Below are 16,574 nucleotides of genomic sequence, written 5' to 3'. Positions count from 1 at the left end.
AGAGAGAGAGAATGCACAAATTTAAGTAACTTGGCGTACACGTATCAAAACTAAATAAACTGACCAAGAATTATGTAGAACTACACTTAAAAAACAGTACCATTTGGGACAAGGTGGGTGTGAAATAGTGCATAAAATATCATTAAAATAAAATGATTGAGATAAAATGGGAAATTTTTCAAATGAAATTTTTTAACATGCTGGACACACACACACACACACATCAAATTTTACATAGATCTGCATATACATTAGATAACTTCACATAATTATTAAAAATCATCCTCTCTTTCATATCTTAGTTCTTACTCTCTTTTTTGTTGAAAAGACTTTTTTCTAGTGTGTGTGTGTGTGTGTGTGTGTGTGTGTGTGTGTGTAATGTATCTGTGTGTGTGTGTGTGTGTGTGTGTGTGTGTGTGTGTGTGTGTGTCTATTTCAGAGCCAGCTGCTGACATACAAGCTCAATTACAAGCAGACTGCACCCAAAATAATGACAGTTCCAACAAATAAAGTCAGACATATAATTTACATGTAAATATGTGATCATCCTTTTTGTGTGAGTCTGAACACTCCAGATCATTTCTTCATCAAGGCAATAATTTTTTTTTTTTTTTTTTAAAAAAACTGTCATATTCACATTAATAAAAGCTGACGAAATATCAATGTCATGGTATGAAAACATTTAGAGTACCAGGCACCATATCCTAACCTGTTGCTTTCATGAATCATGTGCGAACAATTCTTACCACATGACAACTCGTAACAGGGTTAACATCAGTAAAGGATCACTTGGGAACTTGCAGTGTTTTCTAGTTGGAGGCACGTGTAAATGATGCTACATTTTTGTTAAACATATGCATCCAATATAACGACCACAACTCATAACCAGGTGTTTTCTTTCAAACCCACTTGTTTTTTTCCACAATGACAAACCACATCCATGATCATATATTACATATTATCTATAAACCACTGAATAACTTTCAATGTTTGGCTGACACTTTTTTCTTCTTTTTTTTTTAATAGTATTTTACGGTGCACATGTGCCTGAAACAGCCACTAGTGCATTCAATAAGAGGTGGAAGGTAGCAGAATGGTTAAGACGTCCATCTGCCAAGACAGTGTCTGTGAGGGTCTGGATTCGATTCCTGCTATCGCCCTTTCTCTCAAGTTTGATGGGGAGAATCAAACTGAACATACAGGCTTTCTGGCTAGATGATAAACCAAGGTGCTGTGTGCTGCATCCACTTGGCGCACTGAAAAAGTACCCACGGCAACAAAAGAGTTGTCCTCTGGAAGATTTCTGTGGAAGAAATCCACTCTGGCAGGCCCACAAGTATATATATATATATACATGTCTGTGAATGCACTTAAGTCTTGACTATACATGCTGGGTTATGCTGCTGGTCAGGCGTTTGCGTAGCAGATGTAGTGTAGCATGTATGATTTGTCAAAACGTGGTGACGCCTCCTTAAGAAATTGAAACTTAACAGGCCAGTGGCAGACCATCAGAAGCGTGCCTACAAAATTCTCAATCATCTCTTGATTTGTTAACATTCTATGGAAACATACCTGCTTTTATTTAGTGGTCCATAGCTTTTTGTGAACCCTGTAATATATATATATATATATAAATCATTCAATATTACATGTTCTCTGTGCTCTACACTGCCTTCTGTGAAATCTGCAAGCAGACGTCATCTGAAATGTTAATAACGTATGTACTGCACACACAACTATCATAAAATGTTTCTTGCAGTCACAGGAGTGTTATGATTTGCAGTACTATATCATGTTTCTTGAAGCGTTGTGGTTTGAAATGCACACAAGTGTTAGGTCATGTTTCTTAAACACTTGAAGTGTTGTTTGTAATACACACATGTATCATATCATGTTTCTTGAAGAGTTATGGTTTACACTAATTACAGTACACAGAAGTATTATATAATGTTTCCTGAAGCGTTATTGTTTATAGAACACACAAGTATTATGTCATGTTTCCTGAAGTGTTATGGTTTATAGAACACACAAGTATTATGTCATGTTTCTTGAAGTGTTAAGGTTTTCAGTACACACAAGTATTACATCATGTTTCCTGTTAAGGTTTATGGTACCATTGGGAACAAGTATCACCAAACCTTTCTTGCATTGTTATGGTTTATAGTCTAGTACACACAAGTATTATGTCATGTTTCTTGAAGTGTTCAGGTTTTGAGAGTGCTGACACACAAGCATGAAAGGCTGGGCTATAAGCAAAATGACTGAATGACAAACAAACATTACATGTTTCTGAAAGTCAAGGCAGTTATTGTTTGCTGTGAAGCTTCTGCACTCACTCCACACTGTGGGAATGTGTATATTATATATATATATATATATATATATATATATATATATAACTGAATAAAATTAATGTTTACATGACCATTACATGTTTCTAAACGTTACGCAGTCACTGTTTGCTGGGAAGCTTTAAGACTCACTTCACACAATGTTAATACCTGTCCCCACCCTCTGAGCCTCAGTAGCAGGGCAGAAGTCATGTCCACAAACCCTCCCTCCCTCCCTCAACAGTCGCTGCCCTGCTCCACTTAACATACTCTTATAGGGCCAAGGAGCAAACAGCTCTGGTTCCACTTAACTATTATCATCGAAAAGTCGACAGTGCTTGACATTTTCAGGGTCGAGGTCACAGCCCAAGTTTTCAACAAAATTGGTCGTGATATATAAGCCTTCGCAATGTCAGCCACTAACTGCATGAACTTGAGAGAGAAGAGAGAGAGAGAGAAGACAGTATGAGAGAGAGAGAGAGAGAGAGAGAGAGAGAGAGAGAGAATAAAACTTGAAATGGGTCTACTAAACTTATATTTAACAGGGCTCTGAATATGGCATTTCAACTTGTTGCGCAACAAAATCCAAGGACTTTTCAAGCAGTTCTCCGTGACATTTTCTAAATTTTGCTGGGGTGGGTTGCATGAGTGATCTTATTGGCACTTAGTTTGCTTGGTGTTCAGAATTTTATAATATATCTGCGCTAAAATCCATAATTGATATAGCACTTGGATTTGAAAGAATCTAAAACTTACTGATAAAAGTAAACTGAGCTAAACTAAGCAATGTACAGATCTCTGTTTAATGTACTTTGTTCACCAGTTGACCCAAATCTGTTTCTTCTGGAACTTGGGTCTTCTAAAACCAGTGAAACTGACCTTTTCAAAAAGGTGTACCACATAATAGGACAGCAGTTCTCGAGTCTATAAATACTATGTAAAATCCCAAAATAACCAAGAACAGCTCGGTTGGAAATCATCATCATTTTCAGCAGTATTACTATTATCATTATTATTTTTACTCATCTGAATGACTAAGGTTCAAACCACCACACAAGGTTTAGTGGAGGGGGAGAAAATACTACCGAATGTGCGGTTCAATCCCATGCGCCAATTCCCTCATTTCCTAGACGGATTCTAATATCATCATCTTAGATGAACAGACTATAAATAAATAATAAATCCTAGACGGACATGTTACAAGGACACCAACACCATTTATAACACAGTTCTAAGGGCACCCAGGGCAGGTGGGGGTATTGCAAAAGGACCAGACCCACATCAACGCACGAAGGACACAAGCAGGACACAGCCAGACCCACATCATCACACGAAGGACCCAAGCAGGACAGAGCCAGACCCACATCATCACACGAAGGACCCAAAAAGGACACAGCCAGACCCACCTCATCACATCATCACACGAAGGACCCAAGAAGGACACAGCCAGACCCACATCATCACACGAAGGACCCAAGAAGGACACAGCCAGACCCACATCATCACACGAAGGACCCAAGAAGGACACAGCCAGACCCACATCATCACACGAAGGACCCAAGGACAGAGCCAGACCCACATCATCACACGAAGGACCCAAGGACACAGCCAGACCCACATATCACACAAAGGACCCAAGGACACAGCCAGACCCACATCATCACACAAAGGACCAAAGAAGGACACAACCAGACCCACATCATCACACGAAGGACCCAAGAAGGACACAGCCAGACCCACATCATCACACGAAGGACCCAAGCAGGACACAGCCAGACCCACATCATCACACGAAGGACCCAAGAAGGACAGAGCCAGACCCACATCATCACACGAAGGACCCAAGCAGGACAGAGCCAGACCCACATCATCACACGAAGGACCCAAGCAGGACAGAGCCAGACCCACATCATCACATGAAGGACCCAAGCAGGACACAACCAGACCCACATCATCACACGAAGGACCCAAGGACAGAGCCAGACCCACATCATCACACGAAGGACCCAAGCAGGACAGAGCCAGACCCACATCATCACACGAAGGACCCAAGAAGGACAGAGCAAGACACACATCATCACACGAAGGACCCAAGCAGGACAGAGCAAGACCCACATCATCACATCATCACACAAAGGACCCATGCAGGACAGAGCCAGACCCACATCATCACACAAAGGACCCTAGCAGGACAAAGCCAGACCCACATCATCACACAAAGGACCCAAGAAGGACAGAGCCAGACCCACATATCACACGAAGGACCCAAGGACAGAGCCAGACCCACATATCACATGAAGGACCCAAGCAGGACAGAGCCAGACCAACATCATCACACGAAGGACCCAAGAAGGACAGAGCATAATCATATAAACAAGGACCAAGGAGGGAAGACCTAGCACACATTAACAAAACTCACAAGCAACCATCATGCTCAGGACCAATATCCACAGGAGGACCGCAGGGGGGAATGGCAGAGGTAATCAATATTCATTAACCATACTTCAAAGACAAGCAACACACATCCATATCAGAGACAAGTATTACACAGAGATTAATCATATTTTACAGAGAAAATCCCTACACTGGGGACAGATCCAACCACACATGCACAAAAGAAAGAGGAAATCGCCATGCACCAATTAATAAGTAATCATAGATCAGTACTACCCACTCTCCTAATGGACACCTGGCAGAAGAGAAGATTCAAAACAATAACACACGAATGGTCACATGCAGAATGTGACTAAATTCATACAACGTAGAAGAAAGTCGAGCCGCGCCCCACATCTTCCCATCACCCAAGAGAAACCTAGTTAAAAGGCCAACCAACTTTAGTTCACACGGGGGAGGACATGTGGCGGGGGACAACACGCATGTCCCTAATCATCAACATTATCCAGATCCAGATAGCAACACATCATCACACTAAACCGAAATGATAAAAGAAAAAAAAAAACATTCAAAAAACAAAAAGAGGAGTAAACAAATACATAATAAACATTTACCCAAAAGGATGGGAGGAGGCTGTTCCATCATAATACCCCCAAGGCAAGTTAGTACAGAGTCCATTCCGACACTCACAAATGTATCCAAGAGGTAAGGCCAAACCATCACTGCTGGCTGTCCGCAGTACAGAGCAAGCTAACACCCAATGACACACAACCCCAAGAAGACACACAACCACCAACATCATCACACCAGACCCACGTCTCAGCTCCAACCCTCCTCATCATCTCGGAAGACATAGATGGTCATAAGCATTCTTGAAACCACTCATTCACAGAAGGGTAACTTTGCAGGAATGAGCAGACCCATATCACCAAAGGACCTTAAGCAGGACAGAGCCAGACCACATCATCACACGAAGGACCCAAGCAAGACACAGCCAGACCCACATCATCACACGAAGGACCCAAGCAGGACAGAGCGAGACCCACATCATCACACAAAGGACCCAAGCAGGACAGACCCACATCATCACATCATCACACAAAGGACCCAAGGACAGAGCCAGTCCCACATCATCACATGAAGGACCCAAGAACGACAGAGCTAGACCCACATCATCACTCGAAGGACCCAAAAAGGACACAGTCAGACCCACATCATCACACGAAGGACCCAAGGACACAGCCAGACCCACATCATCACACAAAGGACCCAAGGACAGAGCCAGACCAACATCATCACACAAAGGACCCAAGCAGGACAGAGCCAGTCCCACATCATCACACAAAGGACCCAAGCAGGACAGAGCCAGACCCACATCATCACACGAAGGACCCAAGGACAGAGCCAGACCCACATCATCACATCATCACACGAAGGACCCAAGCAGGACACAGCAAGACCCACATCATCACACGAAGGACCCAAGCAGGACACAGCCAGACCCACATCATCACATCATCGCATGAAGGACCCAAGCGGGACAGAGCCAGACCCACATCATCACACGAAGGACCCAAAAAGGACACAGCCAGACACACATCATCACACGAAGGACCCAAGCAGGACAGAGCCTGACCCACATCATCACTCGAAGGACCCAAGCAGGACAGAGCCAGACCCACATATCACACGAAGGACCCAAGCAGGACACAGCCAGACCAACATCATCACACGAAGGACCCAAGGACACAGCCAGACCCACATCATCACACGAAGGACCCAAGGACAGAGCCAGACCCACATATCACACGAAGGACCCAAGCAGGACAGAGCCAGACCCACATCATCACACGAAGGACCCAAGCAGGACAGAGCCAGACCCACATCATCACACGAAGGACCCAAGAAGGACACAGCCAGACCCACATCATCACACGAAGGACCCAAGCAGGACAGACCAACACCATCACATCATCACACAAAGGACCCAAGCAGGACAGAGCCAGTCCCACATCATCACATCATCACACGAAGGACCCAAGCAGGACAGAGCCAGTCCCACATCATCACACGAAGGACCCAAGCAGGACAGACCAACACCATCACACGAAGGACCCAAGCAGGACAGAGCCAGACCAACACCATCACACGAAGGACCCAAGAAGAACACAGCCAGACCAACATCATCACACGAAGGACCCAAGCAGGACAGAGCCAGACCCACATCATCACTCGAAGGACCCTAGCAGGACACAGCAAGACCCACATCATCACACGAAGGACCCTAGCAGGACAGAGCCAGACCCACATCATCGCACGAAGGACCCAAGCAGGACACACCAAGACCCACATCATCACACGAAGGACCCTTGCAGGACAGAGCCTGACCCACATCATCACATGAAGGACCCTAGCAGGACAGAGCCAGACCCACATCATCACGCAAAGGACCCAAGCAGGACAGAGCCAGACCCACATCATCACACGAAGGACCCAAGCAGGACAGACCAACACCATCACATCATCACACGAAGGACCCAAGGACAGAGCCAGACCCACATCATCACACGAAGGACCCAAGCAGGACAGAGCCAGACCCACATCATCACACGAAGGACCCAAGCAGGACAGACCAACACCATCACATCATCACACGAAGGACCCAAGCAGGACAGAGCCAGACCCACATCATCACACGAAGGACCCAAGAAGGACAGAGCCAGACCCACATCATCACACGAAGGACCCAAGCAGGACAGAGCCAGACCCACATCATCACATCATCACACGAAGGACCCAAGCAGGACAGAGCCAGACCCACATCATCACACGAAGGACCCAAGCAGGACAGAGCCAGACCCACATCATCACACGAAGGACCCAAGAAGGACAGAGCCAGACCCACATATCACACGAAGGACCCAAGGACAGAGCCAGACCAACATCATCGCACGAAGGACCCAAGCAGGACAGAGCTAACCCATCATCATTCGCTTCTTCTCCATAAAGAAAAGTGATGAGTTTCAGTTTCAGTAGCTCAAGGAGGCGTCACTGCGTTCGGACCAATCCATATATACGCTATACCACATCTGCCAAGCAGATGCCTGACCAGCAGCGTAACCCAACGCGCTTGAAAAGTGATGAAGTGCTCAGAAATAGATATTGTATGTAAACTGAAGGGACTGGAGGTGTTGGTGAGGGAAGACCTTTAGAACCTGTTTGAACGTTAAACTCTTTCACTGCCAAACCTATTTCATGCTCAGTGACAACTATTTGCCCACATGGGGGGGGGGGGTGGGGGGGGGATATTTGGGTCATGGAGGGTAATTCAATTTTATTTTTTACTTTATTTATAACCTATACTTTTCTGAAAAAGAAAATGAACACACTATCCATTATCATGACAATTTAACAGGAATTTAATGATTTTGTTACAGGAAAATCCCTACACTGAGGTGGACAGAAATTTCCATCCTAGGGCACATTTTTGCACAAAAGAAGAGGAAAGTTCTGTCCTGGGGCACTCAAAGTGTTAATAAATTAATTTCATATGATCTGTTACTTACCCCTCCGCTAATCTGACAGCCTGGTCATTGAATGAGAAGGTGATTGTAAAACTGAAAAACAGTAAGATTGGTCACTGACAAGAATGTGAATGAAATTCTACAAGTAGAAATGTAAAGTGCTGAGCCTTGCGCTCCCTCCCTCCTTCTCCCTCCCTACCCCCATTTGCAGAAATCCTTGTTAAAAGGGATGCTTAAACTGGGTAACTGTGTTTGAGTTTCTCTGTGTGTGTGTGTGTGTGTGTGTGTGTGTGTGTGTGCATACACTGTCAGATGTGTCCTTTTTTATATCATCACATTTATCATATTCCTATTGATATTGATCAACACATTATGTTTGCCACATAAACCTGTGAAATGATTAAAAGAAAAAAAAAAACATTCAGAAAAAAAAAAGATTGGTTAAATCAAATTCTAATAAACATTTTTTTTTCAAAAGATAGGGGATGGGGGAGGGAAGGCTTTACCAGTCATGGAATACACCTCAAGCAAGTTTTGTTGAGATCCTTCATTTCTCGACACTTAAAATTTATCAAGTGTTTTAGAGGGCACTGTTGAGATGACCACGTCTTGCTGGCCTGTCCGCAGTACAGCTGCAAGCTTACACAATGACACACATCCTCCAGAGATACACCCAACTCTCTCTCTCTCTCTCTCTCTCCTCTCCCTCTGCTCTCAGTCTCTCTGGAGAATATTGGGGATGGGGGTGTCAATAAGGCTGTTTCTTGAACAACGACTCTATTCACAGAATGGAGTTAATATAAGTTTTGGAGAATGGGGCAGACCCAAACTTTGTCTTTTTAAAGCAGTTAATTTATGTTCTTTATCTCATTAACTATTTCATCAGGGGATGCGTCTGCAAACTGTCTGCCATGGATGGGAAACAATCAATCTGCTTTTTCTTTTCTTTTTTTTTTTTTTTTTACAAACAAATGAGTGAGACTGATGCCTCTCTTTGATGTGGAATAAACCGAATATCAATATATAAATACCTGGCAAACTACATATGTATAATAATAATAATAATAACAATAATAATAATAATAATAATGGACATTTGTTGAGCACTTTCCTCCCTTAAAGAGAGCTCAAAGTGCTTTACAATAAACATCAAACACACACGCGCGCGCGCACGCGCACGCACGCACGCACGCACGCACACACACACACACACACACACACACACACACGCAATAACTCACAAAAGAAGTAGAAAAATAATTATTTAGCGCACAATAATATAAAACAGATTCAGAGACTACGTGTATTACATAATTACACACACACACACACACACACACAACGAAAGAAAGAGTGAGTTTGCATGGCTTATAACTGAAAAGGTATGGAAGGTCTATGGATAGGCGTTTTCAAAAAGATTTGTTTTCAGACCAGTTTTGAAAGATTGAAATGAAGGAGAGTGGCGAAGACCGTGAGGTAAACTGTTCCAGACATATGGAGCTGAATAAGAAAAGGAAGAATCACTGAAGGATCAGGTTTTAACACGGGGAGCAAGTAGCCGCAATGAATCGGAAGATGATCTGAGTTGTCAACGGGGTGTGTAGGTTTGAATCAATTCTCTCAGATACTGAGGAGCAGCACCCAAAATGGAGTTGAAGGTGAGAATTGCAACTTTGTACTGAATGCAGGCAGAAATTGGTAACCAGTGGAGAGAACGCAGAAGATGAGTGATAGTGTCAGTCTTTTTGGTTCCAACGATTAATCTTGCTCCTGCGTTTTGAACTTTCTGGAGTTTTTGTATTAAGTATCTAGGACAACCAATGAGGAGTGAGTTACCATCCAAACCATTCATCAGTTCATGTAGTGCATGTAATATGGAGCACAATAAAATAATGTTTTTTTGTGCGAGTTGTCACCCAGAATGGTTATGTTTGATTCTTTTACTTAACTTTCATGATTCCAAAAGTACTATTTTCACACTTTTTTTTATTTTTTATCTTTGTCTCTTTGTATGTTTCTAAAAAGAAAAATGAATGGTACACATGCAATACAGAACAATGCACTCCCACTAAATAATATGAATCTTAATCATTATTAATAGCTATTAGCTAATTAAGATTTCGTCCCTTAAATTCCAAATCAAACTAACTAACTAACTGCCTTGAAACTGACAAGCTTTCAATACATGATGACCCAAAAAAAAGTTCACATTTCATAAAGAAGTTAGAGACAGTTGGGCTATGATTATGAATGTTTTTGTCTCAAACACTGAAACAGTTCTCAGTCAAGAGGTGTTAAGTTGTCCAATATTTTTACTTTGAAATAAAACTATTGCAGACACTGAGAGAGTAGATGAAATAACATCATCTTTCTTGAAAACCTTAACACCTTGACTGCCAGGGTAAGAATAGTAAAAAGTGGTTATGCACATCATAAATATCAATATCAAGATCAGTGAGACCAAAACTGAGAAAATGGTCTGCAGATATCTATCTGTATCTATCTATCTGTATTTATCTCTCTCTCTCTCTCTCTCTCTCTCTCTCTATATATATATATATATATATATATATATATGTATGTATGTATGTGTGTGTGTGTGTGTGTGTGTGTGTGTGTGTGTGTGTGTGTGTGTGTGTGTAAAATAAATAAAACAAAGCTGAAAACCAAATCCTATTTTTCTGAATTTTCGCTGCCACCCAGCTGCTTGGTCACAGACTACACTTATAACAGGTGACGAAATGCTGTTTTTTTACGTCATCTTTCTGATCTTCTACTTCGTAAAGATATCATGTTCTGAATACTCCTTCAATTGTCTATGTACACATCACTCTTTCTCACTCTCACTCTCTCTCTGTGTATCTTAGTGATCGTGTGTAACCATCACCACAACAATATATATATATATATATATATATATATATATATATATATATATATATACCTACCTGTCCCACTCAAAAATGTGATTTTTCAGTCTTCCAGAGCTATTTCCCTTCTTTTGATGATGTCATGAGTGTCATCACTATCAGCGACCGTGTCAGTTAATTCTACATACATAGCAGTCAAGGGGCTGAATAAAGAAATTCTAAAACAAATCATCCATTCACCAAATAAACAACTTTTTCTTATATTGTTCTTTATGAACCACATCATGATACTATATAGACCAGTCTGCATAAAACAATGTGTACATTTGCACACACACACACACACACACACAAAGCTTGACTGACTGTGTGCATGCATGTTTGCATGTATGTGTACACACATAGTGTGTGTGTGTGTGTGTGTGTGTGTGTGTGCATATGTATCATGTGTGCACTTGTATACATGTGCCGGCAAACTACACATCTTTTCTTTTTAAATCACTATACCATCTGAATGTTGGACATTGGACCCTGAACCCATCTAGCTATAGCTCTTGATAATTACCAAACCATTAAAAAGAAAAAAAAAAGGCACCTCATCTGACTTTTTTGTTTGTTTGTTGTTGTTTTTGTTTCTTTGTTGTTGGGTTTTTTTTTTGGTGTTTTTTTTTGTTGGTTTTTTTGCTTAGTCAGACAGAAAAGTCAATTTTTATGACCAAGATGCATCAAAGTACAATCTGTTTTTATGGGCTTACAAGCACTGCTGAAATGATTTCAAACCAGTATATCACCCCATCTGACATCAACTTCCTGTTCAAGGGAATTAATTCCATAACCATGCCACCAAAGAAAAAAGAACTAAAGTTGTTGCCAAAGCAACTTACCATAAACTGATAAGGACAGGCTCTTTCGCCTCATGTTAGAAGGGGGAATGAGCAGGACTTTACATTTCAGACTGCTGAGCCTCTAGACAGGTTGTGGTCAACAAAACCAAGACTTCTCTGTGGTCACACACAAGGACAAAGAGTATAGTCACGTATGCACAGCAGCCTGGACCACAAATGTAAAGTCCAGTCCCATATTAAACTAATCAAGTGATGAATTAATCAAGAAGGAATGTGTACACATGAACACGCATAACGGCATAGTATACACACACAAAAGTTTAGTGAAAAGGCACTTATTTTTCTTCTTTTTGTACATCAAAATGAGACCTGTTCTAGTTTTTGCGACTATCTTAAAAACACTTTGGTGTTACATTTGAAGTGTTATATTGTGTTATTGTGTTACTATCTCTTTAACACGATTACAGTGTACATAAAAAAAAGTTTCAAAAGAAGAGTGGTTTTGAGTGGGGTGGATGGCTTTGGTGTGTATCTGTACAAGTGTTTTTGTTTTGTTCTTGTTTTTCTTGTGTTACACATGTGTATCTCTGTGTGTGTGTGTGTGTGTGTGTGTGTGTGTGTGTGTGTGTGTGTGTGTGTGTGTGTGTGTGTTGCATACTCTGATAAGTGCAAATTATTGAATTCCTAAAAAAAAAATAAAAAAAAAAAAATATATATATATATATATATATATATTTTTTTTTATATATGAAGCTTTCTTCGCTTGTCAGATATTTCATAAGCATCTCATAAAATAGTAAAGTTTTAATACTTCCGGTTAAAACAATATCAATAATATAATTCAAAGAAAACTGGATTCACTGTAACAGAGTTGAAGAAGTGTGGCATAATAAATTTCTTTTCAAGCTTTAAGTTTAACTGAATACGTTAGGCTGTGCATTTCTATTGATAAAGTGAAGCCACTCAGGTCACACAAGCAGGAAAAACAGTGACGAAAATCGTGCACCAATCTCACACAAACAGAGCTGGCTCACTCACACACTCACACACACATGTGTGTGTATACCTGTTGGTTTCTTTCCTTCTTTTAGTTTTACACACAGATGCCAGGTGTACATGCACACATTGTCAACCATTAAGCAACACTCAGTCAGCTTGTTCCTTACTTTTGAACAACTTCAACAAGCAAAGTTTTTTTCAAGGAATGCCCGTTGTGTTTTGTTTTCTTCTTTTTTTTTTTTTTTTTTTTTGTTTTGTTTTTTGTTTTGTTTTTGTTTTGTTTTTCAGTGGAGGTGGGGGAAGGGGAGGCTGTGTGTGGGGGGAGGGGGGAGGGGGGCGTGGGGGTAGGGTGGGGTGTTAATGTTCATTATACTAATGAGATGTAGCTAACCACAAGTTATAGCAACAAATATCAATGTTACCCTTACAGTATTGTGTCTCATGTTCATGTTATCAAACATTGTATGTATCCCGCATAAGATACATTCATTTTTTTTCCCTAATTGTGACAGAATCTGTAAACAACGTTGTGACCAATTTCTTAAGTCTGACAACATTTTATTCGGAACTCAAAGCTCTGGTGCGCAAGCCAAAACAAAACGAAAAACAAAAGTCAAAACATACTGATATTCCCAGCCAATCTTTCAAGGATTTGACCGAACACTGGCAATGATACCATACTGAACTTCAATTTGACCACTACTATGATATCACGCTGAAATAATGAAATCAATATTGCAAAACTTCAACTTTTTGTGCAAGCTCCCCCCCCCCCCCCCCCCTCAGTGTCCAAGACTCACTGATGCACAGTGCTGCCAGCAGCGTGACAGCAGTTTCAGGGGCCCCGCAGTCAGGAAACACCGGTTGCAGCACGTAGCTGGCAAATGTCAGGGCCGTGATGGCATTGCCCGTGGGAATCAGCACTATCAAACACACCCACAAAAACAGGAAGGCCGGCAAGTCGCCGTACGCTTGCAAAATGTAGCCGTAATCGGCCCCCGAAGTCAAGATGCAGGTGCCCAACTCCGCGTAGCAGATGGCCCCCACGCCACAAATGACCCCGGTCAGTCCCCACACGATCAGACACAGCCCCACGGATCCTGCCTCCAGCAGCACGCCTTTCGGGGACACGAAGATGCCGCTGCCCACGATAATGCCAACGATGATTCCCACTCCGTTCATCAACCCCAGCTGTTTCTTCAGCTGGAGTTTATCGTTGCTTCCTCTCTCCCCTTGCGCCTCTACTCTGATACTCGACTCTCGGTCTCCCTCTTTCTCCATTGTTGCGGGCTGCTACGCAATCACACACACACTCACAACACTTCCAACACGTGTACAAAACAAGTAACGGTGCCAGCAACTTTGAACGAGAAACTGTCGACCAACTCTTCACGAGCTGAGAACAGACGGCTGGGCTGATCCAAAACAGCAACTTTCGATAGAAGATTGCCAGTTCGACATGTTGCGAGGACAGAGACAAAACTGTTCCGTTGACTTTTGCCACATGGTTACGTTTCCCGCGATAGGCCAGTGGCCCCAGCACTTACACAGAGCGCATGCGCATCGCCTGGGGCAGGATGGTGGTGGAGGTGTCGCGAGCGCGCGTGCTGTGGGAGCGATCGACTTTCCCAGTTTTCTGCGCCTGTGTCAGTGAACGAATTTTGGACGCAAAACTTGCGTGGTGTGCGGTGGCTTTGGATTTGTACACACGGAATGCATGCAGTCACGCCCACCGAAAAAAAGAACACAAGTGATGTTGGAACTGATAAACCATAATGTTGAAGAAGTCACAAACTACTAGAGAAATCCATACATCTACAAGGCAGCATAACCCAACGCGCTTAGTCATGCCGGATTCCATACATCTGCAAAGCAGTATAACCCAACGCGCTTAGTCAGGCCGGATTCCATACATCTGCAAAGCAGCATAACCCAACGCGCTTAGTCAGGCCCGATTTGAGTGCGTGCATAATATACTTTGTGTGTACCTGGAGTGGACTCGGGAGTTTTGCCAGAAGACAACATCTCTCGTTGCCATGAGTTCTTTTTCAGCCGGTGCCCAAAGCGCGTGCTGCACACCACGGTATAAGTCCGTGGCTACACACGGGCCTCGGTTTATCCTCTCTGATCCGAACAACTCTCCGTTCGATTTTTCCACTGAAGCTGGGAGAAGCACGGGGGACTCGAACCCTGACCCTCCGCACGGCACGGCACTGAGATGAGCGTCTTAACCATTCTGTCGCTTTGACTGAGGAGATTGCATGGGGTCCCTCGCGACATGGGTCAGGTCGATACACCACTGAGTGTTTCGCATACTTTGTATTCTTAGATTTTCAGTAATTAGCCTAAGCCGCTACCTACGGCGCCATTGGGAAACACTGTGGCGAACTTTTGACACTGTGACATGATTTTTTTTCAACTGAAGCTTCTTTCATGTCTTATAGCTGTTTTATTTTCTCATACATATTGCTCAGTTATCAGTAATCGGCAGTTTTGACTCGACTGAATTTGTTAACTTACGTGTGAACAGTGTTTCTGGGAGACTGTGAAATCATTAATTTAGTTGAAATTTCTGTTGAAGATTTTTTACTGAAGTACTGAATTGGTTTGGGACAGGTTGCCGCCGCGACGGGGCAGGTTGCTGTATATGTCAGCGGGGTACGTCGCCGCGACAGACCGCTCAGTCACAGTCGAGGTGCCCCTCGGCGAAGTCTCGACGGAGGTGCCCCAACAGTCTCAAGGCTCGGCCATAATGTCTTGCGTTTCTGTCGGTATCAAAGCTGTCCCAACCAGTCTGTCAGCCTATTAAACTCAGTTTAAACAAGTTGTCCTGACAACTGTATTTTGTCAGCAATTTGTAGAGGTAACTTAATTTTTCAGTTTAAATTGCAAAATACTGATGTAACGGGTATAATTCTGTATATTATTAGAAAGAGAATTGTAAAAATAAGATAACCGTACGTCAAACATTTTCATTTTCAGATGGTGATAAACTACAAAGGAAAGATGGATCGGGTGGCTTCATCTGCTGAAGCAAAAACTAGGGCAGCAGACGCTGTCCGGCTTTTGTGGGTTGATGACTGTTCGCAGAGCAGGAGACACTATTGGTTTGTCTTGAGAAGCTGTAATGACAGCAGAGTAAAAAAATAAAAAAAATAAATAAATAAAATCTTCTGAAGAAACTCTGCCCCCATCAGAACTGTACAAGCCAAAGAAAGTCTTTACTACCAGTGAAGATGAGCCCACTGCTATGCTATGTTGTAAAAGCCTCCAGGACTTTTTTTTTAATTTTTTTTTAGTGGACTGGCTTTTTAACGTGCTCAGGGAAACAACGAGCAATGTCCTACTTCATGGCACAAAGAAGAAACAAGCCGGACAAGACTGGGTGTCAGGCTTTTGCAAGCGACATGGGGATATGCTTAATATTCGAACACCCGAGTCTAAATGTTTGTCCCGAGTAACTGCGTTCGATAAAGAGAGTGTCCAAACATTTTCGACAAGCTTTCTGATTTGTACTGTAGACTTTCACTGACTCAAGACGATTGTTTTTTCACTTGGATGAGACAGTTTAAGAACAGTGCATAAACCACAAGGAGTTGTTGCTGAGTCAGG

The 16,574-nt window shown here is 42.5% G+C and overlaps 1 protein-coding gene across 1 annotated transcript in view; it reads right to left on the bottom strand.

Moving 5' to 3' along the window:
* The window catches only part of LOC143285767 (Y+L amino acid transporter 2-like), a 40,068-nt gene extending 25,672 nt beyond the window's left edge, over positions 1 to 14,396 (bottom strand). The window contains exon 1 of the mRNA XM_076593185.1: positions 13,763 to 14,396. Coding sequence (XP_076449300.1) covers positions 13,763 to 14,243 — 481 coding nt within the window. The 5' untranslated portion in view covers positions 14,244 to 14,396. The remainder of the gene's footprint in view (positions 1 to 13,762) is intronic.
* Positions 14,397 to 16,574: the final 2,178 nt, after the last annotated feature.

This window comes from Babylonia areolata, chromosome 9 (assembly GCF_041734735.1).
Source record: "Babylonia areolata isolate BAREFJ2019XMU chromosome 9, ASM4173473v1, whole genome shotgun sequence".
Taxonomy (NCBI): Eukaryota; Metazoa; Mollusca; class Gastropoda; order Neogastropoda; family Buccinidae; genus Babylonia; species Babylonia areolata.
Note: the sequence above shows the minus strand (reverse complement) of the source record. Positions and strands in the feature narration are given on the sequence as shown.